The following is a 26,344-nucleotide window of genomic DNA, read 5'->3' as shown; positions in this document are numbered from 1 at the left end:
AGTAATAAGAAGTGTTGGAGAGGTTGAGGAGGAAAAGGAACTCTCATTCACTGCTGGTAGGAATGCAAACTAGTACAGCCACTATGAAAAACAGTAAGGAGGCTCCTCAAAAAATTAAGAATAAGGTTACCATTCAACCCAGCAACCTTTTTTCTGGGTATCTATCCAAAAGTTTTGAAAACATTTATTCGCAAAGATATATGCAGCCCTGTGTTTATTGCAGCATTTTTCATGGTGGCCAAGACTTAGAAACAGCCAAAGTGCCCTTCGATAGATGACTCGATGAAGAAGATATGGTGTGCATAAATAATGGAATACTACTCAGCCAAAGGAAAAGATGAAACTGCCATTTGTGACAACATGGATGGATCTTGAAATTATCATGCTAAGTGAAATAGTAGAAAAAATCAAGAACCATATTTCACTCAAATGTGGGATATAAAACTGAAAGCAATAAATGAACAACAAAAAAACAAACTAATAAAAACTCAGACACAGAAAACAGTATGGTGATTACCAGGGGGTCAAATATATGATGACGAAAGAATATTTGACTGTGGGTGGTGGCAATCAGCATACAGATGATGTATCATAGAATTGTAATCTTGAAACCTACATAATTTTATTAGCCAATGTCACTCCAATAAATTTAATTTTAAAAAGCAAATAAGTAAATAAATAAACAAGAATGCAGCAAACCTAGAAACATAAAGATAACAATAACCTCATGAGCATTCAGCTGACCTCTTTATCCTGAGGCTCTAATTATTTGAGGATTGTTTAAGACAGAAATACTCCTCTACACAGGCTTAACTTATTACTAAACATGTAATTTTTGAATAGTTTGGATGTCCCAACAGTTTTCTTTGTGTTCACTCAGTCATTCTCTCTCTGGGTGGCAGTATTCTCAGAGTTTACATCTTCCTTTACCCTCCCAAATGTTTTGTGTTAAATGTGCCAATGGAGTCCACAGACACTGCTTAATCTCAGTGTCAGCAAAAGAGATGAATGTCTTTTGTAGATAATGTCTCAACCAAAGTTCGTATATATCAGAATAATAGAAGATTAGGACAGGAAGTAAAAAGCAAAACAAAATTTTTTATTAAAAAACAAACAAACACTCTCATAAAGAAATAACTAAATACAGTCCAGCCGGCGTGGCTCAGTGGTTGAGCATCAACCTATGAACCAGGAGGTCATGGTTCGATTCCCGGTCAGGGCACATGCCCAGGTTGTGGGCTCAATCCCCAGTAGGGGGCGTGCAGGAGGCGGCCGATCAATGACTCTCTCTCATTGATGTTTCTATCTCTCTCCCTCTCCCTCTCTGAAATCAATAGATATTTTAAAAAAGAGAAATAACTAAACATATGCTACATAAATCTTCAAGTATCAAACCCAACTCCCAAGACAAAATACATTTTATCTGATAAAAAGTTGAAAAATTAATTCTGCTGCATTACTTACTTGGTTGAAAATAAAAGGAACCTCTTTCTTCTCTCCTACTTTCATAGAAGATATGGGAAATGTTGCTGTCCCCAGAGTTTCATCCATAACATAATTAGCATCCATCAATGTGATCTAAGAGAATACAAAAAATAGAGCACACATTTAAGTTTCCCTTGGATCTCTAAAAATTATAGCTAAAATCTCGACCACATTAAAAAAAGTTCTCAAATGACGTGTGACAGACATGTAAGATCTTTAATATTCAACTGGTAACAATACTTGTTTTTTCTTTCTGAATACTATATTTTCAAATAAAATGATAATTTTTTTTTCATTTTCCTAATTGATCTACTCATTATTGTGTGTTGAAAAGTGGAAATTTATTCCCTCACAGGACAAATGCTATTTTGGAATATGAGAAAGAAATTACTATAGAAAATCAATGCAACCTTTTGGGGAAAATTTATTTTACCTTACTTTAAAGGCAATTGAAAATATTTTTATTCTGTTATATTTGGATCCTCATCTTTATAACAGAAAATGTTTTCTCCAGAGCCTATGGGGAGGATAAAAGAGTCTTTTCACTCCTACCTAACTACTGCATTTCTCTTTGGATGCCCATAACTTGATGTGCGCAACCTAGAAGCAGGTCTGCTATGCTGCCCAGCTGAACTGCACTATATCCAACTGAGGAGAACGAAGGCAGGAAGGGGACAAACTCAAGCATCAACTTCAAATGAATGCTGACCATCTAACAGGCCCCAAAGGATTCACTTACCTCCAAAACATTTTCCTGATTAGGATCCAAAATAAATTCAAAGGTCTCATTCCACACTGGGTTTATGTCATTATTGAAGTGTCTTGTTCTCTTCCTGCTGTCAGGGGTTGAGGAGATGAAAAGCTCCACGTAGGGATCTGGAGTGTCAACTGCAGACGTTAAACACAAGTGAGAAGGAGGCAAATGTGATTCATAGTTCCTAATTTGTTTTTATTAATACGTCAGGTTATTTTCAATGAATCTGCAGGAAGTTTTCAAAATGTCTAAAACAAGATAGTACATAATAGAAGAGCATCATAGGTTATATACTTTTTATATATTATGCCTCTGCCCTCCATAAGAGTCCCATAAGAGGGATTCATTTTTAGGTGACTTATTCAGAATTCCTCCATCCACTTAGAGAGCATGTTCACTGTAGTCAACATCTCAGTCCAACTACTAGACTTAAATTTTCTCTGTATATACACCCAGCAAGGCAAACGAGCCTGAACTTTAAAATATTGATCACTCCCTCTTTCCTGATTTCAATGAATCCTTCATTATCTTACAGCATTGCACACACTATATTTTATGGATGAAATTATAACCTGTATTTTCCTACAAGACAATCAAAACTTGAGGGCAAGGACCAAGTCTTGCTCATCTTTATAGCTTCAGAACCTCACAACTATCACAATATTTGTCTCCTAACTTAAGGACTCAACTTTTCTTTTTAACACTTCCTTTCTCATGTGGCCATTATAATTCATAACCGCAAAAATCAATAATTGAATATGACTGCTGACATCCCTGTTAAGCACTTTACACACATTAGTCTCATTCAAACCTCACTAAAGCATGATAAGGTAAGTTCTTTGTTTTAGCGCTGAGGCAACAGGAGCTGAGAGCTGGCAGGCAATCTATTCAGTATCACACAGCTAGTAAGTATCCGAGCAAGACCTGACAGCGAGAATCATTCTCTTCATGACACCTTGCTCCCACTGTTAAAGATGAGATCATAGGTTATGGATCACTATGAAAAAAGAAACTGGACTCAGAGTTTTAGAGAAGGAGAGAACGGGTAAGGGGTAGGGAGGGAGAAAAAGTGGTACAAAGATTCACACAAAAAGATTCAAAAAATTGAAAACCAAGGAAAAGCAAAAATAATAGTTCTGATTCATGATTGGTTTTCAAATAAAACTTTTTAAAAAGTACATGTTGCCCTAGCTGGTTTGGCATCAGCCTGCGGACTGAAGGGTCCCGGGTTTGATTCCAGTCAAGGGCGCATCCCCAGTAGGGGGCGAGCAGGAGGCAGCTGATCAATGATTCTCATCATTGATGTTTCTCTCTCTCTCTCTCTCTCTCTCTCTCTCTCTCTCTCTCTCTCCCTCCCTCTTTCCCTCCCTCCCTCCCTCTCTCCCTTTCTCCTTCCTTCCCTCCCTCTCTGAAATCAATAAAAATATATATATATTTTAAAATATATTTTATTGATTTTTTACAGAGAGGAAGGGAGAGAGATAGAGAGTCAGAAACATCGATGAGAGAGAAACATCGATCAGCTGCCTCCTGCACATCTCCTACCGGGGATGTGCCCGCAACCCAGGTACACGCCCTTGACTGGAATCGAACCCGGGACCTTTCAGTCCACAGGCCGACGCTCTATCCACTGAGCCAAACTGGCTTCGGCAAAAATATATTTTTTAAAAAGTACATGTTATCCTTCAACAATAGTTATGGTTATCAAATGATGTAATCAATTCCCCTTTGCTTCATTTTTAAACATACGCATATAGACATAGAGCTGCTTTATGCAGTCATTGTATTTTTTTAAGTGTGCTTTTTTTTACTATAATGTGGAAATATCTACAAATGAGGTGTAAGCATTTGGGGAAGTTTTTAATTTAATTTTCCTACGTGGAGCATATACATCATTGGTCCAGGGCAGTTGAGTCTCAAAAGCAAGAGTGCAATATAAATGCCAAAGGTGCTGGTTAATATACAGACCCCTGACCTTCATCTCCTAAGACCCATAATCAGTAGCTCTGTAGTGGGACTAGGGATCTGCATTTTTAAACAAATATTCTAGCTGATACTGTTGTAAGTCTTCTTCTGTTCACACTTTTGATATCCTATTTTAGAGAAATAAGTAGACATTGAAATTGTATTATGTACTTGCTTATTTTGTTAAGATATAATTGACAATAACATTGTGTATATGTAAGGTGTACAATGTGTTGGTTTGATATATTTATATAATGCAATTTCTAACCCCTTATTTATGATTTCACTTTCCACATTTTCAGTTCCCCACAGTTAATTGCAGCCCAAAAAGACTAAATGGAAAATTCCGGAAATAAACAATTCATAAGTTTGCAATTGCACCCCATTCTGAATAGTGTGAGGAAATCTCATACTGTGCTGCTCCATCCCACCTGGGAAGTGAATCATCCCTTTGTCCAGCACAGTCACAGTGTGTACACTCCCACCCCTTAGGCATTTAGTAGCCTTGGTTATCAGATCAACTGACATGGTACCACCATGCTTGTGTTCAAGTAGCTCTTATTTTACTTAATAATGGCCCCAAAGTGTAAGTATAGTGATGCTGGCAATTTGGATATGCCAAAGAGAAGCTTTAAATTGTTTGCTTTAAGTGAAAAGTTATGCATGTACATATAAGAAAAAACATAGTATATATAGAGTTCAGTATTATCCACCAGTTTCAGGCATCTGCTGGGGTTCTTGGAACATATCCCCATGAAAAATGGAGGATTTCTGTATCTCTCAACAGGATCATAGGAGAGAAACTAGAAAACACAAAGACTGAGCAGGAAGGATGGCAAAGGGCATGGGCCAGAGCAGAGAAGGACTATCCACCTCCTCAACCAGATGATTGCACCTTCCCCATCCTTCCACCATGTCACCAGTGCTCAGGTTGCAAACCAGAATTAAAATTACATGTTTAGAATAGCAAGTGGTAGAAGATGACGAAGAAAAATATTTTTCCACTTTTGATTAGAAGTAAACCTGTGCTTTTAAAGAGAATATTCAATTGGCACTTTACATTAAATGTACAAAATGTAGCTCTTCATCATTCCATTGGCCTGGTTCTTTCTCATGGGGCTAATGCTGCTAATCTATTTCCCTGAAATATTAGAAAAAAATGAAACCAAGCAAAAAACAAAAAATGTGTGGGGCAGGGGGTGGCATGAAGATGGTAAACACCATTCATTCATTCAACAAATATTTGAATGCCTACTGTACGCCAGGCACTGCTCATCAAGGAGCAGTTTGATTGGGAGCCAAACACAAAACTGCAGATCTGAATTATGGAAGTGAGTCAAATGCTAATAGCCTAATTTTAGAGGCAAGACTAAATGGGAGACAAGTAGGTACATTAAACCAGTGACTAGTAACTCAGTCACCCAGATTATTAAACACAAATAAACTCCAACCATAAGTGGAGGAATTGCCTTTTGAGGCTTGGTCTTCATTTGAGTCTTGGAAGAGGTGAAGGGAGAGGTCTTCTGGGGCCAAATAAGAAAGAGAAAGCAGAAAGTGAAGTTCCTTGGGAGGAACCGGAAAGGAAAAGAATGCACATGTTGAAGTGGTGTAAGTCACCCAGTGATATAAGCATCTTCTCAGCCATTCTGGCCTCTCAGCGAGTCATACGCTCTAGATGCCAACACTATGTTTATGTGTCAAAACATGAACGAGCCTATTTATTTCTTTATTTCTTTATTTATTTATTATTGTTATTTATTATCGTTATTTATTTTTTAGAGAGAGTGAGAGGGGAAATAAAGAGAGAGAGAAACATTGATTGGTTGCCTCCCGCACATGCCTCAACTAAGGCCTGGGAAGAGCCTGCAACTGAGGTACATGCCCTTGACCACAATCAAAACCAGGACCCATCAGTTCCTGGGCTGACATTCTATCCACTGAGCCAAACCAGTCAGGACAATGGGACTTAAAAAAAAAAATTGGAATCCTCAAAGCTGTCACTTTGGACTCTTATTTTTACTTTTAAATAAAGTCAATATTCTAAATTTTTTCCTCACGAGTGCTAGTATTTCTAGTTCCTCCTCTTGCTTCATTAGCAAGAGACTTCAAAGTTAAGACATCAGAGGGTGCTGGGCAGCGAAATATCACTGACAGCTGCACACTTTGATGCTGCCACCTGCATCATTGCTAATCTGTGCTCTGAGAAACATCGGTAGCAGCCGCAGGCACTGCAGGATGCAAAGAAGTTTAAGAGGCTAGTTTAAAATTGGATTGCCATAATCCTATAGCTCATTTCCTTTGTACTAGTATAATCTGTAATCTTCATTGGCATGGTAACATGTGACAGCTTTGAAAAGGGAAAGCAGTCCATTTCGACAGCAAAACTTAGCCTAATGCTTTAGAGAAGTACCTAGATATGCATTAAGGAAAAGTCAAATGTAGATAAAGAAATGTGGTTTTTCCCCCCTCCGGTTTATTTATTTCATGGCTTTGTGAATCAATGCCTTGGGGTAATCGGGGGTTGAGTCATGGTTTCAGCTTTACCTTGATTAGTTCCAGCCAAACCGGTGGTAAAGCAAAGATGTAATCTGTAGACAAAGACTTTTATCTAAGTCTTGCTGAACAAAAATGTTGGGGGTGTGGGATACAGGTCTTTGTGGATCCCACATGATTCCACTATATGCATCGGAGTAGCTTCCGAATTCCAGGTTTATAAAACGTTTCATAAACCTCACTAATTCAAGAGCACCCTAATTAATAACAGGTCCATTTGTCAGCTTTGCCTGAGAAATATATATTATATGATTAAAAGCTGATGGCAACTTCTAAACTCCAAGTTCTGCTTTCTCACATCCACTTTGCTCAGTAGCAACTTAAACCCTTTGCTTCAAATAAAGATGACCCATAACCTGTTATGATTATTGTGTTATGTTTAAAAAATCCCTATAGGAAAAGTCTCCCCCAAATTCAAACTCTCACATTCTGTTAGCTATGATACTCTAATGGCAAGCTTAAAGCAGTGTTTCTCAAAATGCAATTCACTAAACTAACTTCACAGAATCATCTGCGGTGTGTCTTCTATCAGTCTTCAGCATGGGTTTGCAAATGCATTCATTATTTAACAACTTAGCCAGGTAATTCTCGTGCACACAAGTTTTTAAAAAATTGGATTTTAAAGTATTTTATTAGAATCAACTAAAGAATGATGGCATAATAACACCCACAGAAAAGTAGAAACAATTTAGCATTGAAAAGTCAACAGCCTTACTGGCCTTCTGTCCTGGAGCTATTCTGCTCATAGACTATATTAGGCAAGCCCAGTAATTCACTTCTTTTTCTCTCCAACCATTAAATACATTTTCAAGTGGCCACATGAAAACAAATCCAAGAATAAAGTTCATGTGGGCGTGTTAGTTGGAAATCTGTTCAAGTTGATGGGCTGATAGTCAAGCTTTCTGCTTCACTTACCATCAGAGTAGAAATGCCATAGTGAGACCAAAAATTAAAGAGCCAGTTGTTGAAAGAAATGCCTCTGATACTATTCTCCAATGTACTCACTCCTTTGGAATATCTATGATTTCATGATCATGGTAATTACATGGAAAACTTAAAGTTAAAGGTTTAAAAACGTAAAGTTTTTATGATTGCCAACCTCCCTGTACTAGGTTCACTGAGGTGCTGGCAAACACCCTAGGAAAATGGTTAACCCTACTATAAATGCATACATTTTAAAAACAGTTTAGTTCTTTTTTTTAATGTAAAGTTTTTATTAAGAGAGGACACATTTAGTAAAGTTAGAAGATTGTAGCTGTACAGCTTATTGAATTTTCATAAAGTGAACTCACCCATGATATCCCCACCCAGACCAAGATATGGATCATTACCAGCCCTCCAGAAAGTTCTCTCAAGCCCCACCCCCAACCCCCACCCCAAAGGGTGAACACTCCCCTGCCACCTATCGCCATAAAATATTTTTACCTGTTTTTTATCTTTACATAAATAGAATCAGTATATATTCCTGGGTCTGGCTCTTTTGCTCACTATTAAACCTATGAGATTCATCCATATTGACACATATATTCACTACTTTGATATAAACTGTTCCATTGTATGAATGTTCAATAAAATGTTTATCCAGTCCAGCCCTACCACTGTGGCTCAGTGGTTGAGCATTGACCCTTGAACCAGGAGGTCATGGTTCAATTCCTGGTCAGGGCATATGCCCAGGTTGTGGGCTCGATCCCCAGTAGGGGGTGTACAGAAGGCAGCCGATCAATGTGATTCTCATCATTGATGTTTCTACCTCTCTCTCTCCCTCCCCTTCCTCTCTGAAATCAATAAAAAATATATTCAGAAAAAAAGAATTTGGCTTGTGCACATGATGAAGGCACTGACTCCCAGGATTCTCTATGCTTCCCTTTATCTAGGGCAGTGGTTCTCAACCTTCTGGCCCTTTAAATACAGTTCCTCATGTTGTGACCCAACCATAAAATTATTTTCGTTGCTACTTCATAACTGTAATGTTGCTACTGTTATGAATCGTAATGTAAATATCTGATATGCAGGATGGTCTTAGGTGACCCCTGTGAAAGGGCCGTTCGACCGCCAAAGGGGTCGAGACCCACAGGTTGAGAAGCGCTGATCTAGGGGATCTTGCCCAACAAATCTTAACTGATTTGGTCCTGAAACCCAGCTTTTTTGTCCCCAAGTCCTTTTGAAATTGCCAAAGCTCTGGTGTTTTCTCTGCCTCTTTAGTGCTTGGCTACTTCCCACATCCCTATCACCCCCCAAGCCTAGCTAGACTCAGCAGTAGTCAGAGGGGAAATGGTGTGCAGAACACTACTTCAGTGACTTCTCTCCCTGAGATCTTGGTCCTTCAAATCCCAGTTCATTCAGCAACTTTCAATCCTTTGGACACTTTTAGATTAATTTAATCTATGTTTTCTAAATTGCTCTTTGCGGAAATGAATGCTCTGCTATCCGTTATTTTAGTCTGATAACCATTCAATGAGCTTTTTCTCAATTTTCAACTTTATTTGGCATATATGCAACACCTTTGGCAGTTCTCTCCTTTTGTGCCCAAAATATCATATTTTGTGAATCCCTGATTCTCTAGAATCTAGATGTTTCCTCGTTGTATCTTTTATCTTTTGTCTTTTATCATTGTAACTCCCTCCCTGCTTCAATTTACACTAAATTGTGGACTTTCTCTTCTTATCTCTTACAGGTCTCTATTAGAAAAAGGGGGCAAACCTTTTAAAAAATGTAATGTTCATATAGTCAAAAGCAATTTGAAGAGGACTTATCACATTTATGTAGATAGTCTGAAGAAACTTGATATGCACACATCCACCCACCCCCAGTAGCAACTTAAACCCTTTGCTTCAAATAAGGTCCCATGGCAGCAACAATCCTGTAGTCTAATTAATCTCAGATCCTTCAAAAGCCATCGTCTTCAGGTTTAAATGACAGCCATCATGCACTCCTTCATTTCCTCAAGGCTGCAAGGAGGCGGTGGCACAAACATAAGAAACACAAGATTCCTAATTACAGGTCCATATATAATCTCATGCTGAGTAATGCATTTGAAAGAGGCTCCATGTTTCATAACCATTCTGAATCTTTAAAGAAAACCCAAAATTGGCTCTGGTTTGCGTATAAAATATTGTCTCTCTAAGCCACATCTGTGAGCCCCACCTCTACTCTGAGATCTTCAATCTGCTCTTGAAAGCCTTAAAAATACCTCTCATACCTAGTAAGTACCTTGAAAATATCTCACAGGGAATGTATTTTCCCCATCTTCCTTTCCCTAAATGTATGACAAAAGAAAACCAAAGCAAAATACCAACCCAAAACACTAAAAGTAAAACATTGTACTTTTCCCCAATTTCCCTATTTAATTTAATGGCACCATCATTTCTAGTTGCCATAGCTAGAAACATGAGCGTTGTCCTCTTTTCCTCGTGGCTCCTAAGTTCAATCTGTCTCCGAGTTGTACTTACTTCACTTCTAACACTTGTACCTATTTCACCTCTGGCTCCTCAATTCCTCTTGAATTATCACTGGCTCGTTTCAACTAAGCACCACTCCTCACCTGGACCATTCATATAATCTCATAGTTGCTCATTTTCTCACAGTGGAGCCACTTTCCAGTATGCCACCACCATTGTCTTTGTGAAACACACTTTTGACCTTCACTGCCTCTGAAGGCAGGCTTAACCATGGTGAGAAAGCCCTGGAAGGGCTCCCACCACCAGACCCCGGGTCGGGTTGCTTGCAGTCAGTGATCCTCCTGCACCATGCACTTGAATGCCACTCTCCAAGTCAACACGTAGGCCAAGCAGCATCTCCAAAATTCACACATTCCAAACATTTCACACAGTCATCTTGAGGGCAGAAGCCTTTGTTCTGCCTAAGGGAACATTGCTTCTCTTCTACTTGGAGCATATCTATGTTTTCTTCTGCCGTTTTAGCTGACAACTAAACATTATTCAACATGTCCTTGCCCTCAGAATATCCAAGATAAGGATCCACAGACTGTACACTTAAAGGTTGAGTGGAATGAAATGTTCTCTCTCTGATTTTCTTATCTAGTTCACACATCCCTAGTCAACTAGTTGTTCTGTTTTCCTATCAGGTAAAACCGCCCATTGTAAGCTGTATTCCCTAGAGGCCTCATCTATATCCATCTGTATAAAATGAAAATAATTGCACTGAAAGCCACAGATTGCTGAAACTGAGACTCAGAGGCACTTAGCAAGTTGAGTAAGATGGTTAACTTCGTCTTTTTGAAGCCAAATTCCTGCCCCTTCATCTATACCAACACTAAAAACTCTTACTTATTTCTGCCTCTATTATTCTGTAACCTCCATGATGGCAGGAACCAGACCTTTTCTATTCACTATTCTGTCTAAGAGTCTAGCATCAAGTCTGAAACATTAGAGAAACATAATAAATATTATTGAAATAATGGATGACGGGCTAGCCCCGAGCAATACTGTAGAAGAGGTGACCTTTATCATAGGCACAACAGTCACTCCTCTCTAACTTCTTTTTACTCTTGGGCAATATGTCCCCACCTTCCAGGCTCTTTGTCCCACCCCATTTATTTTTCTTCTAATATATATCTACGCCAATCATTTCTTCCAAGTGCATTTGTATTTAAGCTTTATTTCCAAATAATAAATGCTAAAAGCATTTTTAAAATCCTCGAGTCCCAGTTTGCCTCCCTTAATAACGCTAAGGAATAGGGTCGAGTGCTGAGGTATTTGTTTATAGATGGCAGACCCTGCTCCCTCCAGAACTGTTCCATGCTTCTATGTCTCTGGATCAGAGTTCATCAGTTTATTTTGTTCATTAGATTCCACATATGATGAGATCATGTGACACTTGTTTTTCTCTGACTGGCTTATTTCGCTTAGCTCCAGGTCCATCCACATTGTTGCAAATGGTAAGAGTTCTTTCTTTTTTACAGCTGTGTAAGATCCAGAGACAGAGAGGCCTGGAACAGACGTCAAAGTGGGTGGGTGGGAAGAGATCAACCAAAGAACCTGTACGCATATATGGGTGACCCATGGACATAGACAATAGGATGGTGAAGGCCTGGGGTGAGGGGTGGGTATGGACTAGAGAGGTAAATGGGGGGTAGGGGGGAGGAATGTATGTAATACTTTCAACAATAAAGATTAAAAAAAAAACACCTGGAACTGTTATGGCTCCAGATGTGGATGGGCAGTCCCTGCAAATTGCTGGACATACAGCAGCTGGAAGGCTTGGTGAAGAATTCACTGCGGTTTAGTAAAACACAACTTTGGCAGTGAGTCTGTATATACTGAAAAGAGAAGAGCAATGCCTTTACAACAGCAACAGCATTGTCTAGGAACTCAAATAATCAAAGAATACCTTTCTCATTTGAAGTACAAAGCAGTTTTATCAACACTGTGGTGAAATTGTTCTACCAAGCAGCATCTCCAATTTGAACTCTTTTTTTCGTTTTCCTCTTTCTCACAGCCTCAAATCTAGATTAGTGTTATCTCAGGTCACATGTCTCCTTTGGTAAAGGGACATGAAACTACCAGAATGTACCACCAGCCAAATGGATGTTAGGGGAAAAGACCAATATCATCTAGTACTCTCAATTGACTTTAATGCATTGACTCAGTACATTAATGAGGTGGGCTACCACCTGGCATACAGCAAAAATTACTTACAGTGTATTGTAAAAAATGCTGATATTCATGAAAAAACAGAGAAAGATACATTCAAAACAACACAAAGAAAGGAAAATGTAGATCTAAAACAGAACTGAATTTTGTTTTGTTTTGTTTTGTTTTGTTTATTGCTTAAAGTATTACAAAGGGTATTACATATGTGTCCTTTTTTTTGTTTGCTTTTGCCTTCTTGCCCTTTTATTCAAATCTCAATGATACTTTTTTGGAAAAAAATAAAAATACCTTTCATATCAGTATCTATGCCTGGAATGTTTTAAATGTTTATAATTCAAGGATGTTTCTTGGAATCTGGTTAGGTTGGAGAAGTAATTCTCCAGAAGTGCTTATTTAATATTATAAAACATGTTTATATTATTAATTTTACATATATGGATTTAACTATATATGTGCATTACACTCTATGCAAAAATAACTTCATTTTCATTAAAACCTTGAGTTCTCAAGCTTGGCATTACTGACATTTTGGGCTGAATCATTTTTGGCTCTGGGGTCCTGTCTTTGGCTTCTCCCCATTAGATGCCAGTAGGGTCCCCCAATTATGACAACTAAAAATATCTCCAGATATTGCTGAATGTACCCTGGGAGATAAAATCAACCCACAGTTTAGAACCACTGCACTAAAGCAAGGCACCATCCTTGCTATCCGACATTTATCCACTAGCATAAACCATTATAAAATAGTGAAGTTCCCTAAGTAATGTGTATTAGACATACTAAGTCAATCCCATTTTTACAACCTTTTCTTATGAATTTTCCCCAAAATGAAATGTCCCACATGCTTCCACATATGAAAACTCTAAGTTATAAAACTCTTAATATCTATTCAAGTTGCAAAGTCTTCTTAGAAGCTTATTGCCAACAATTTAAAAATCAGTGATACTGTATAATCTAAATGCACGATTTCTGAGTATATACTCTCTTCTGTTGGTTTTCCAAAAATTTATTTTCACCCATTTCATCTTCCCAGCTAGACCATCAGTAGCTCAAAGGCAAAGTTGCTGTACAATTAGACATGAGGGTGAGACACGTGTCAGTTGTAGCCCTAAAACATAATAGCTGTGTGATTTTGGATTTTTTACTTAGTGTCTTTAAATAAATTTCTACATCTGTAAAATTTCACAATAGCACATATCTCATTGTGTTACTGACGTGAATAAATGAAGTATAATATAAAGTCCTAAGAACTCTGCTTAGCATTTTTGTTTATTTATTTAACAGACATATTGCATACACTAGGTGCCAAGTACTTTTCTAAGCACTCCATAGTCTCACTTCATCCTCCTAAAACAAAACCTATGAGGAAGGTATAATTATTACCCCCACTTAACAGTGGAGGAAATTAAGACCTAACTTGCCCAAATTCATGTGGTTAATAAATAATGGGAGAGTTGAACCCAAGCAAGCCAGTTTCAGAGTCCTTGCTCTAACCATTAGACACACTTCCCTTTGGTATGAAATAGGCACTAAATAAAGTTATTTGCCATAAGTACTATGTTTGTTTCTGTTGCAATTCTTTAAGGCAGAGAATGAATATTAAGTGCTTAGCAGATGCTCAGCATTTATTGATGAGATATTAATAACAGAGCCTTGCTGGAATAAGCACTGTGTTATATTTCTCTAACACTTCTTTTCCAAATTTCAAAATCATTATTTTATTTTGCATCTGGAGAATTTTATTACCCCTGTACACAATTTCAAATCATTTTGCCTAGAATTTTATCTAAAATATTTCATAAAAAATATATTAACTGAGGAGTGAGAATCGAAAAGTGCTTCTAAGGAGTCAGTAAGATTTACAACAACCCTCTGACTCAAGCTCAGTGGACAAATTAAATTAATTATTTCAATCTTGATACCACACAATTTTTATTTTTAATAAAATGTTAAAGTGTTAAAGTATACTAAAATAGCATAGTTTTCACATAAATGCTTACGTTTTTAGAGCAGATGTGTCCCTTTCTTTAAAAAAATTAACCTATTTTTAAATTTAATATCATTAGATATTACTCTCACCTTTTCAATATAGAAATAGTATATGATTTTTGGCAAAAAGAATTTACTTAGCATATGAAAAGTGGCTGCATATCACTCAGCTTTAAATCAAGGCTTTCCTTCACTTGATAGAACATTAACATGTGAAAGTATATATGTGAAAAATACAAAAAGTATTTTAAGATGAAGAAGCTCAAGTATAAAACATATATGTAATGATTTAAATGGGTAGGATCCATCACTGATCGGTCTTGGAAAAAAAAAAAAAAGAGAACAGGTGACTCAAGTCCCTATTAGTGTGGTGATGTTCTCTTTGTTTTGACAGGAACCTGCTTTTATTATCTCAATAAAGCATTGCTACCAAATATACAACTGGAATAAAGCTCTGTTTATTTATTGAATAAATGTGGTGAAAATCCACCCAGTGATCAATTGATATTATCAAAATATCACAGGACAGTATTATTCACTGCATTCGCCAGACCAAAAGAATACAAATACACACATGCAAAGCAAATCACAAAATCTAATAAAATTTAAATAGAGAAGAAAAGGACTAACTGTACTCATAAAACTGTTTTACAACTTAACAAACTACATAACATTCTAAATCAGTGAGGAACAGTTGTGCCTTCCTAACACATTTTATTTCCCTACTACATAGAAAATAAGTACAAGATATGAGATGAGAGATAGATGTGTGTTCTGGAACACTTTACTCATTTTAAAATTATCTTTTATAAAAAGCCCAGTGGAAAATTATCTCGTTACACTTAGAATTTTTAAAATCTGGGGTGGGTACTCAAAATATTCCAAAAATGTTAGTAAACCAAAACTCATGTTCCATCAGAACCTGAGGGCTAATGCTAGGAAAATATCTGGTCCAGAAAAGGTATACTTAAGGGTGGCAGGTGGCTCGAGGCCAATAGCAGTGCCATTTATTAAAAATCATTTGACAAACCATAATTAATCCAAAAGAGATTACTTAGATTAATTTAAAAGTGTTACAAAGTTTCTGTACATTGAAACCCAGGAAAATTCTAGAAAGCTATGGATAGACATAACCAAAGGTATTTGTACTCCAAGAAATGGAGTACAAAATAATTTTTTAAATTCTCACTCTAGTAAGGCAAAAAAAAGGAAGCACTATCCAAGAAAAAAGATATAATTACATATACTTTTATTTATCCAAAGTTCTCTGAGATCTTATTATTTTGCCAGACTCAGGCTAAGGGTCTATTTTCTAAAAAGTGAGTGAGATCATACTCTGTTAACTATATTGTTTCGTTCCGATGAAAGAAAGCATATTCTGATCCGGCTGGGAGTTGTATGCGCAGGCACCTGGGAGCTAAGGGGACTTGGGAGTTAACCATGAAATGCAGTCCATTCTCCTCCAAGAATTGCCTATCATCATGGAAAGATTAATAACCTTGCTGCCAAAAGAAACAATGGAGTTCCCAGAGGCGCCACCCTGCCCAGGACTGCCTGTAATCTGTAACCATTCTACCCATTTTTATTTCTTGTGCCTACTTCCCCATGCCTAAAATACCCATACTTCCCCATGTAATCTTTATCCTTCTACCCCATATAAGCAGCTGGGTTATGGGGGTGCAGAGCATATTTTCATGGATGACTTGCTGCTCCCCAATACTGCAAGCATTCTTGGAATAAATGCTCATATGTGATAATAAATAAATAAATAAATAAATAAATAAATAAATAAGAAAAAGTGAGACACAGGTTCAAATCTTACATGTGTATGATTAGACTCCCATCTGACAGGTGCCAAACAGAAGTCTGGGCAGCTGTCAAGGCAGGCCAGAGGTGAACTGTGCCCAGGATTATCAGATTAGACAATGGAGGTATCATCTGACAGGTTCCAAACAGAAGTCTGGACAGCTGTCAAGGCAGGCCAGATGTGAACTGTGCCCAGGATTATCAGATTAGACAATGGAAGTATCATCTCACCATTTGTTTCTCTCAAGCTAAAAAAAGAAGGATCTATTAATTAGCTCAACATGGAAATTCATGATGGATATTTCTTGTCTGGAAGGTGAAAAACTAAAAATTATCCCTGTGCACATAAAGAATATTCTTTGGCTCATATTAAGGTTATATTTAAGAAATAAATGTCTTATATTGATATATGAAATATTTTAACAATAAGAGGTAATATTTATTGAGCGCTTATTATGCACCAGGCATGTAAGTGCTTCACATATGTCAACTCATCGAATTCTCACAACATCTCTTAGATGAGAGAAAGACAGAGAGAAAACTCGCCCAAGGACACAGAACTAGTGAGGAGTATTTGGCTCTGGAAAACATTTTTCATACACTCTGCTTCTTCCCTGGAGATTCTGATCACTGTGGAATTCAAGGATGGCTATTCGAGGGGATAACATTTTCATACTAATTTCTACATTGCTCTTGCTGCTGCTGAAGATTCTCAAATGATTAAGTAGATGATATTTCTCTTCATACATATCCAACACCCTGTCTCTTGCCCAATATTGACAAATGGGAAGGTTGAGTTCTAAGCTTCTTTCCAGGGAATTATTAACAATTTGTGTTGATAGTTATTTCTTGTCAAGAGGTTTATTCCTCTGGGTGGTCCCAGAGGTGAAAAGATTGAGACTATTGCATTGGAGAGGCAAGAATGGAGGAAAGAGGGCTACCTTTCCTAAAAGGTATGTGGGTTTGGATTTTCTTAAGGTGTTACAAGTGTTGGAAAACCATGATCCTTGTGCATTGGGCATGGACTGGTAACTACAGGATGGCCATGAAGGCTGGACTGGACCACTGTTACCTTGAACACAGTGGTAAGGTCTCTCTGGTGTGGTGTATGATCACTCGGAAGACTACTCTGAGAGGCATTTCAGTGGAAATGCCAAAAGTGGAATCCAGAACCCATGAGAACATTTACCCGAAGGTCTGATGCCAATGACGGTAGCCACCAAGCCTTACAACAGGCCCTCCTCCTAATTTACAGGCAACTCTAAGTACCTAGAACACCTGTGGGACCTTGGAGAGGGGAGATCACCCACACTCTCCCACCTATTTTAGTGAGCGGGGACTCAGAGTCCAAACTAATGAGATTTAGAATAACCACGTGAGTGAGATTTCATGGACCTGAGTAATGTGAAAACTATCCATTTCACTGCACTGTGATGTGTTAACTCAGAGTCATTGCTCCATAGGACCGCAGAGACAGAAAAAGCAACAAGAGAAATTGAATACATGCCAATATTTAGTGCTTGATAGCTAGTTTACATATGAATATGTAGTAAAAATCAATTTGCAAAGGGACTTCCATGTTTACTTCTAGTCATCTTACAGATGCCCCATATTCATCCCTTGCCTTACCAGTCCCATGCCAGTACTGTTGTGAATTCATCCTAGACCACATGTGGCTGAAAAACAAGTGAAGCCCCAGTGTGTTTCTTCTTGGCTCAATACCACAAGATGGTATAACCCCAAGGTTCTTCAAGAATCTGCACAACATTTTTAAATCTCCCATTCCGCTTGAATCACCCGGTTTTTGTACTTATACCCTCTGACAATAGGTGCAAGGTGACAATTTAAACTTCCATTTTGGAGAACAGCACTGTTTTCAATAATAAGCATTTATGTAAACTCTATGCAGTCAACACACGGTACAGCACAGGTGTGTCACATCTCAACCAAAGCCCCTTGCAGAGGAGAGGAAAAGAATATTTCCCAATGCCACAGCTCAATGAAAACCAGCACCTAGATCTACCCTGCCTGGGTTTAAGTTATGTCTCAAATATCACCAAATCACAAATGAGGAAGAGGGAGAATTAAGTCATACTAAAATAGGTATGTAGGATATCTTTGTTGCATGAGGGAAATAACGCATTTATATACAGTCCATACATTTGATTATTTAACTTGAAATATACATTGTGACCTTTGAGGCAATGAAAAGATATTCCCTACTTTTAAAAAAAAAAAGTTTATTGATTTTTTACAGAGAAGAAGGGAATGGGAATAGAGAGTTAGAAACATCGATGAGAGAGAAACATCGATCAGCTGCCTCCTGCACACCCCCTACTGAGGATGTGCCCACAACCAAGGTACATGCCCTTGACTGGAATCGAACCTGGGACCCTTCAGTCCGCAGGCTGATGCTCTATCCCAGTGGTTCCCAAACTTATTTGGCCTACTGCCCCCTTTCCAGAAAAAATATTACTCAGCGCCCCCTGGAAATTAATTTTTTTAAAATTTTAATAGCAATTAAACAGAAAGATATATGTATTAATGTTTCTACCTTTTTCGTAAAATATAGTAAAGAAAGGTGTAAATTAGAAACATTAGAGTTTGAAATTATGAAACTATTTATTGAACTCAGAATAGAAAGGTAATACAAAAAAAGTTAAAACAAATGCACCTGTGGCCATCAACGCCCCCCTGGATCGCTGCAGCGCCCACCAGGGGGCAGTAGCACCCACTTTGGGAATCACTGCTCTATCCACTGAGCAAACCAGTTAGGGCATCCCTACTTTTTTGATTGCTTGTGATCTGCTAAAATCATGATTACAGTATAGAAGAATTTAAAATTTCTTAATGCATTTGTGTTCATTTCTATTATTCTTCTCAATGATATCAAGTCAGGTCATTAATCGTCAGGTCATTAATCCTCTATAAGAGTTTTTAAAATAAAAAGTATTAAGTCATTTATGGTTTCCTTTTATAAACTGAATTCAGCAAAAAACAAAAACCTTAGAATCTTTGTTCCATTTTAAAATATTTAAAGTCTTCTCTGCTCATAAGCTGTCTAGACTCAGTCTAAGCAAACACAGAATAGAAGAAATTGCCTAGATCCTATCTCCCAAAATGTGGCCCATGTATCAGCAGTGTCTGCATCATTTGGATGTTAGAATCTACTCCCCAGACCCACTGAGTCAGATTGTGCATTCTGAACAAGATCCCCTGGTGATTCACGTAGACCTTAATGTTTGAGAGCCACTGTTTGGGGAGATTAGGTCAGCCTCAGACCTGCAAATGACACAGACGTTTAAAAATTAGGAACTTGATACAGATCTTGCTATGAGTTTATCTGAAATAAAAAATCATTTGCTCACAGATACAGATATGAAAAACAGAAGCTGAAGGTTTGTTCTCAAGAAAATCTTAAAACAGTCCCTTAAGACATTAAGCAATAGGATCTCATAAAAATTGGTTAAAATACAATGAGTTCACAGTTCTGCCAAGTGTATTTATTTTTTATCGTTTAAATGATGGCATTAAGATCTATTGTCTCCTGAATACCTAAGGAAAGTAGACCCATCTGCAATCCTACAACTATCCTTAGAAGCCTAGAAGCCCTAATGTTTATGATGCGAATTTTGTAAAGAGAAAGAGGTTAGTGTCCAATGAGATCAGACAAGAATCCTCAGCACATATGCATAATTATGCTTTGAAACGTACCTATCAAGGTATGCATTTTGTCATTTCAAAAACACTATGGGCCCGGCCAGTGTAGCTCAGTGGCTGAGCATTGACCTATGAACCAGGAGGTCATGGTTCCATTCCCAGTCAGGGCATATGCCGGGGCTGCGGGCTCGATCCCTGGTAGGAGGTGTGTAGGAGGCAGCCGATCAGTGATTCTCTCTCATCATTGATGTTTCTATCTCTCTCTCCCTCTCTCTTCCTCTCTGAAATCAATAAAAATATATTAAAAACAAACACCACTCTGGCATTCATTTTCTGGTTTCATCTTAGGGAATGAAACATGCCTCTATCCAGTTCTGAATTCTGAGACTACCCTCCATTATCAGAGTGATGCATATTTTCCCCAACACCATTTAAAAGGAGCAGAAACTCAGTGAGGAAGTCAGCACAGTGTGCCAGCTGTTTCATTTGCTTATAAAATGAGGTCTGAGACCATGGACGAGTGTTTCATTTCATATGCTCACAGAGAAAACTTTATTATCAACTGCAGTTTTACTGTCACCGAGGTCACTCTGCAAACATATATCTTCTGGTAGAAGAGGAAAGGGACAATAGAGAATACAGGTTACTATGCATCCACCTAGCACTTAGCACGCAGCGCGATGCTGGCGTGCTCTCGGTTTCATGTTTCATCTACTACGACTTCCCATAGCTTCAGAAGTGAGAGTTATGGCAATACAGCCAAACTAATGCAAACTACCTATTTTAAAAATAAGACTATGGTGAGTCAGGTGCAAACTGGGACTTCAAACTACCTTTTCATAGGACGCGGACATTAGAGTGGAGGGAAGGGCACTGGGTATAAATGATACGTTCAAGCATACTGTGAGGAGCAGCTATGTCTGCTCTTGGATGGCCCAGAGCCCTCAGGTCAAAACAAGTAAATGAGTGAGATGTTATGAAAATGTCCAAACATAGCTCATGGGGACAATTAAATTGATTTGTGTGGCGCCCTTTAGAAAGCCCCTGCAGGCAAAGCTGTAAAGCCCAATACTAAGGTCATTCTTCTTGACTGACACGTGAAACTTCAGGGAAATTTGCCTTTTTAAATAAATGCAGACACGATCAACAACACAAGAGAGTGTAAGGTTCTGTTATCTTAGTCTTCGCAGATCTTAGGCATTTTGTATAGTTCTATCCTTGTCTGTCGTTAAAGAACGCTTATACACAAACATCTCCAATTCAGCTTATTTGGTAATTTGTATAGATCAAGCTCCCCCCGAAATATCCTCCTACAAAAGGGACAGTTAATGCCCATACCTTTTCTCACTATAACCTCCTCTTACTTCTCAACAATATAGTGTTTGCATTGTAAACTGTTCTTTCACTTGTTCATCCTAACCTTGTCATTGCATTCATTTCTCTAGACTCTCCCTTGTTCTTTATCCTTATCTCTCCCTGACTTCCTGCAAACTCATGAAGGTGACATAAAGGGTTGGGAATAATTCCTTCCCCTTGCCGAAAAATAAATAAACAAAATGATAGCACAAACAAAATGAATTCAAGTTATAAATGCTGAATAAAAAGTTCAACAGAACGCGATAGCACTGTCCTCTCTCCTGTAGCGATTAATCTCTAGTGGCTACTCCTTCCATGGGTCCTTCACCTTAAAAAGGAAGGCTCTAGAGATCAAGGGTCTCACCTGTGTTGTGTACACTGTGTGGGTCCAAGGTGCCTGCAGCCTATGGGGAAGTAGTTAAGAAAGCAGATCCAGCCTGGCCAGTGTGGCTCAGTGGTTGAGCACCCAAACTCATCACTGCCTGTTCACCTCTTTCCTTCTCTCACTTTTACCGACTTCGCAGACACCCTTCCTCATTCACCCAAGTCTTGAGCACAGAGCTGGCATTCTGCTTTTCTTAGTATTTAACTTCTCTCTATTGGCCCATTTTCATCGTGATTACAACAAGCTCAAGCCCCTCCTAGTCTTCAACGTCAAAAGTACATTCCACCTTCTCCTCCAATACATTTAACAGACTAGGCACAGAACAAACATTTATTTAAATGAAGATCCAATCATGTGATTCATGACTCAAATGCCAGCAGAGTCTTCCCACTGAGTCTCTGATAAAATCTCAATCTTCGTCATATTAGTACGTGTGCTCCATGACTGCCTGCCTATTTTCTAACAACACGACGTGCTCTCCTTTCTTACAAGTGCGCTGCTCCTCTCCCCCCTTGAACATGCTGCGGTCCCCGGGACTTCGTCCTGTTCTCGCCATCCACATGCTCGTCCTTCAAGCCCCAGTTTAAATGACATCCCGGCAGGGAAGCCTTCCCTGTTCCCCAGCCAGATAAATTGAATTCTCCCTCCTTTCTCCGAAACCTGTCCTGCGGGGTAATTGCCTTTCCCATGTTTCACCAAATTCATCATCGTCATATTTACCCACCTTTCTTTGCATTCCCACCTCAAAGACACCCAGCCATTCCAGTGGTCGAATTAGCCTGGAAAACGGCTTTTCAGAACATGGAGAAGGACACTGCCAACAAGCGAATTCAACATTATTCCCAGGATCTCGCTCACATCATTTTCAACTGTCCTACACCAATTTCTGAAACTATTTCCACACATACTAAACACACTCAAAGGCACAGAACTAGAGAAACTGCATTTTTTAAAACTTTATCCTATAGCCACAATACCTCACAGAGGCGGCTTGTTCAAAGTCAATTTAGCTCTCTTTCCAAATAGAGTTAAACAGAATTTCTTTGAATTCCAAAGATCTGTATGTCATCAGACAGTCATTCTGCCTGACTCCAAGTCCTCGGAACTAAAGTGAAGGTAAAATGATATTCCAACAGCTATCAGGGCATCAGAGGAGAAGATAACACATTTAAAGAGACAGCCCTGGCTGATCGAGGAACTCAAGTAACTCTGCAACAGAAAAGGAGACGAAGGCACTTACGCAGGTCACCGAAGGCGCCCTTTGTCACTTTGGTGGCACGTAACACCACGACCGTGAACTTGTGGGAATACTGGTGCTCCACCTGGAAAGAGAAGGAGAGTGAGTTAAAAACAAACTTCCAATAGAGACTCCAAGTAAATTGGTCTCGTTTCCTAGAGACTAATGTAAAAATATTCCAGTTGGGAGGAAGTCGTGTGCATACCAGAAACATGCTTTGATCCGCGGGCTGTTCCTTTTTGGATCCTCTCCTCTCTCCCATCTCAGAATCAGTGAGGCGTTTGGATCACGCTTTAAAGTGTCGCTACCGCTCAACTACTAGGACCTCCCTGCTGTCAGGTTTATCAAGCGCTTGGGGGAAAATGTAAATCAGGACTGCAGCCTTCGAGGAGCACAATCAGGCTTTGTGCTGGATGACTAAGAAGCCCTGCCTTAGAACAGCAAGGTCAGCGCAAGATGTTTGCATTATTTAGGTTTGTTTGTTTTCATCGTTACTGTTGAATGAAAGTCTTGTTTGGCAAGACATTCCCAGAGCAGTATTCAGAAATCCTCTGGACCGAAGGCAAGAGCAGGTAACTGCTTCTATGAAACGTAATCCATTTGTCACAAACCACTTGCAGCAATGTTAAGAGTTTCGATTAGCCTAGTAGTTTGCATGCACATCATAAATGTTAACAGGTCGGAGACTTTATTAAATACCTAACTAGAAACTAGTTATTAAATAACTCCATCGAACAAAACAGAATGGGGAAACAAGGGCTCACATAGTTCTCTGAGCAACAGAAAGGATTATGAGTCTTTATCTAAAGCTCAATCATTTTTGTGTAATCGTAGAAGTGGCCCACATTTATGACCTACTCCTACCATTCTTATTTTAACAGAATTGCTTAACTGGTTAAAAAGTCCATAGTGATTCAAAAGAAGCTAAGGTACTAATAATACGGAGAAGTAAATAACAATAGTCTAAAAACAAACAGGCAGAAAAAATATTATAAAAACAAGTCATAAAGACCAGCATTAGTGGGATCAAAAGTTATACAGCCTTCAACACTTTCTGAAGATATCTCTCTATTAATAGAGTAATTAATATCCAGATTCATAATATAACCAAAGGGCAGAGAATCACCTCTGTGTAGCCAAAGTTTTATGCTACATAAATGAAATTATCAATCATGAAAAAAACATGAATCCTTTTTTAAAAAGTGTGTGGCCTTATACTACAGCTAAAAATTACATGCATGTACTCCCCCCACCAGAAAGAAAGAAAGAGGGAGGGAGGGAGAGAGGGAGGGAGGGAGGTAGGGGGGGAGAGAGAGAGAGAGAGAGAGAGAGAGAGAGAGAGAGAGAGAGAGAATCCATTGCCATAATTAGAGACTTCAATGCTCCTCTATCAAAAATGGACAGATCCAGCAGGCAGAAAATCAATAAGCACATAATTAAACTCAACAACACCATCAACCAACTAGATATAATTACCATCAACAAACTATTTCACTCAGCAATGGGCAGAATACACATTAGTCTTAAGCTCACGTGGAACAATCATACAGCATCTAACTCTCAGACCAAAGAGGCATTAAACTAGAAATCAGTAACAGAATGATAGCTGGAAAATCACAAAGTACTTAGAGGTTAAATAATATACAGAAGTATGGTAGCAATCATCTCAGGTAGAAACTGTAGTTTAACTCTAACCCTGCTGCTTGGTTTCTGTACTTATTTGCTTACTAAAATAACAGAAAAGTTATTTTGATTTTCTGAATTATATAAATCATCCCATTCGATTAAATACCCTATTGATTGTAATGTGAATATCCCATTGGTTGTGGTTATACTGGTCTTAGAAAGCACATTTTCCTTTACCTGGGAAGGACAGCACAATTATCCCAAGGTCAGAGGGCTCCAGTTAACGTGTCCCTGTGGACTCTGTGTTCTGGAGACCCAAAAACTGTAATTTAGATAACATGCTTAAGAAAACTGCTTCTGCTTCTGTAAACTGCTCTTTTTGCAAACCAGGTTCCTCATTCCAAACCTTGGGATGTAATCAATACCTTTGTGATCTTTGCCTATAAAAATCTGGTACTGGGGCTGGGGCGGGCACTATGAGATCTGGGAGAGCGAAATGGCCCCTCATAGTCCCGTATTTGCAATAAATGTGACTCTTTAATTCGACTTCTTGAGGTGTCCTTGTGTGATTCGCGGGGTACAATACAACAATACTTCTAAACACATATCAAAGAAGAAGTCTCAGAAGTTTTTAAATATTTGGAACTAAGTGAAAGTGAAACTATGGCCCTAACTGGTTTGGCTCAGTGGATAGAGCGTCTGCCTGCAGACTGAAGGGTCCCAGATTCAATTCCGGTCAAGGGCATGTACCTTGGTTGTGGGCATACCCCCAGTAGGAGTTGTGCAGGAGGCAGCTGATTGATGTTTCTCTCTCATCGATGTTTCTTACTCTCTATCCCTCTCCCTTCCTCTCTGCAAAAATAAATAAAATATATTAAAAAAATAAAAAAGAAAGTGAAACTATGACAAAAATTTTGGGGATTCAGTGAATGTAGTGCTTAGAGGGAAATTTATAGTATTAAATAAAATATATCACACATGTCATATATAGGGTACCCCTAAAAATGTATACAGATTTTGAGTAATAATTAATTCCAATGGGTTAAACCTGAAAAGAAAGAAACATTGATTGAGCTATCAGCTTTAAGTAGTATATACACTTTTGAGATATCCTGTATATATGGAAAAAAAGATCTAAAATTAATCACCTAAGTCCCTACTTTTTAGGAAACTAGAAAAATTATGTCCAAAGTAAGCAGAAGAAAAATAGTAAAAATTAGAGTTGAAATAAATAAAATTGAAAACGGAAATAAAGAAAATCAATGAAACCAAAAGTTGGTTCTTTGAAAAGATGAATGAAATTCATAAGCCTTTAGCTAGGTAAATAAGAAAAAAATATAGAGAGAATAAAAATTACAAATATAAATAAATGAGGGAAGATCACCTCAGATCCTATGGACATTAAAAAAATAATAAAGGAATACTATGAACAACTCTCAACCCACAATTTGATAACCTAGAATAAATGAACCAATTTCTTGAAAGATATAATCTGCCCAAAGTCACACAAGTAGCAAGACAATTGGAATATGCCTATGTCTATAAAGAAATCAGATCAATACTTAACCTTCCCAAACAGAAAGCACCAGGCCCAGATTGATTCACTGATAAATTCTATCAGACACGTAAGGAAGAAATTACACCAATATTCTTCAATCTCTTCCAAAAGATAGAAGCAGAGGAAGTAGTTCCTAACTCATTCTATGAAGCCACATTACCCTGATAACAAAATCAGACAGAGGCCTTTCCAGAAAAGGAAACTATAGACCAATATCTCCCATAAACATAGATGTAAAAATTCTCACCAAATAAAATTCAACAATATATCTAAGAAATAATAACCACAACCAAGTGGGATTTATCCTAGGTGGGCAAGGCTGGTTATGCATTAAAAAATCAATTTAATATAATTCATC

At 38.2% G+C, this 26,344-nt stretch overlaps 1 protein-coding gene across 2 annotated transcripts in view; it reads right to left on the bottom strand.

Moving 5' to 3' along the window:
• The window catches only part of PLA2G4A (phospholipase A2 group IVA), a 136,977-nt gene that overhangs the window by 71,550 nt on the left and 39,083 nt on the right, over nucleotides 1-26,344 (bottom strand). Inside the window, exons 1-4 of one of the 2 annotated variants that reach the window (XM_006089870.3) lie at nucleotides 23,008-23,285; nucleotides 22,806-22,887; nucleotides 2,225-2,373; nucleotides 1,465-1,578 (exon numbers count right to left, since the gene is read on the bottom strand). In XM_006089870.3, coding sequence (XP_006089932.1) covers nucleotides 1,465-1,578; nucleotides 2,225-2,373; nucleotides 22,806-22,887; nucleotides 23,008-23,064 — 402 coding nt within the window. In that variant the 5' untranslated portion in view covers nucleotides 23,065-23,285. Of the gene's footprint in view, nucleotides 1-1,464; nucleotides 1,579-2,224; nucleotides 2,374-22,805; nucleotides 22,888-23,007; nucleotides 23,286-26,344 lie in introns of those variants that run through there. The other variant, XM_006089871.3, reaches the window with a different exon arrangement.

This window comes from Myotis lucifugus, unplaced genomic scaffold, assembly GCF_000147115.1.
Source record: "Myotis lucifugus unplaced genomic scaffold, Myoluc2.0 scaffold_65, whole genome shotgun sequence".
NCBI lineage: Eukaryota > Metazoa > Chordata > Mammalia > Chiroptera > Vespertilionidae > Myotis > Myotis lucifugus.
This window is presented reverse-complemented; position numbering and strand designations above follow the sequence as displayed.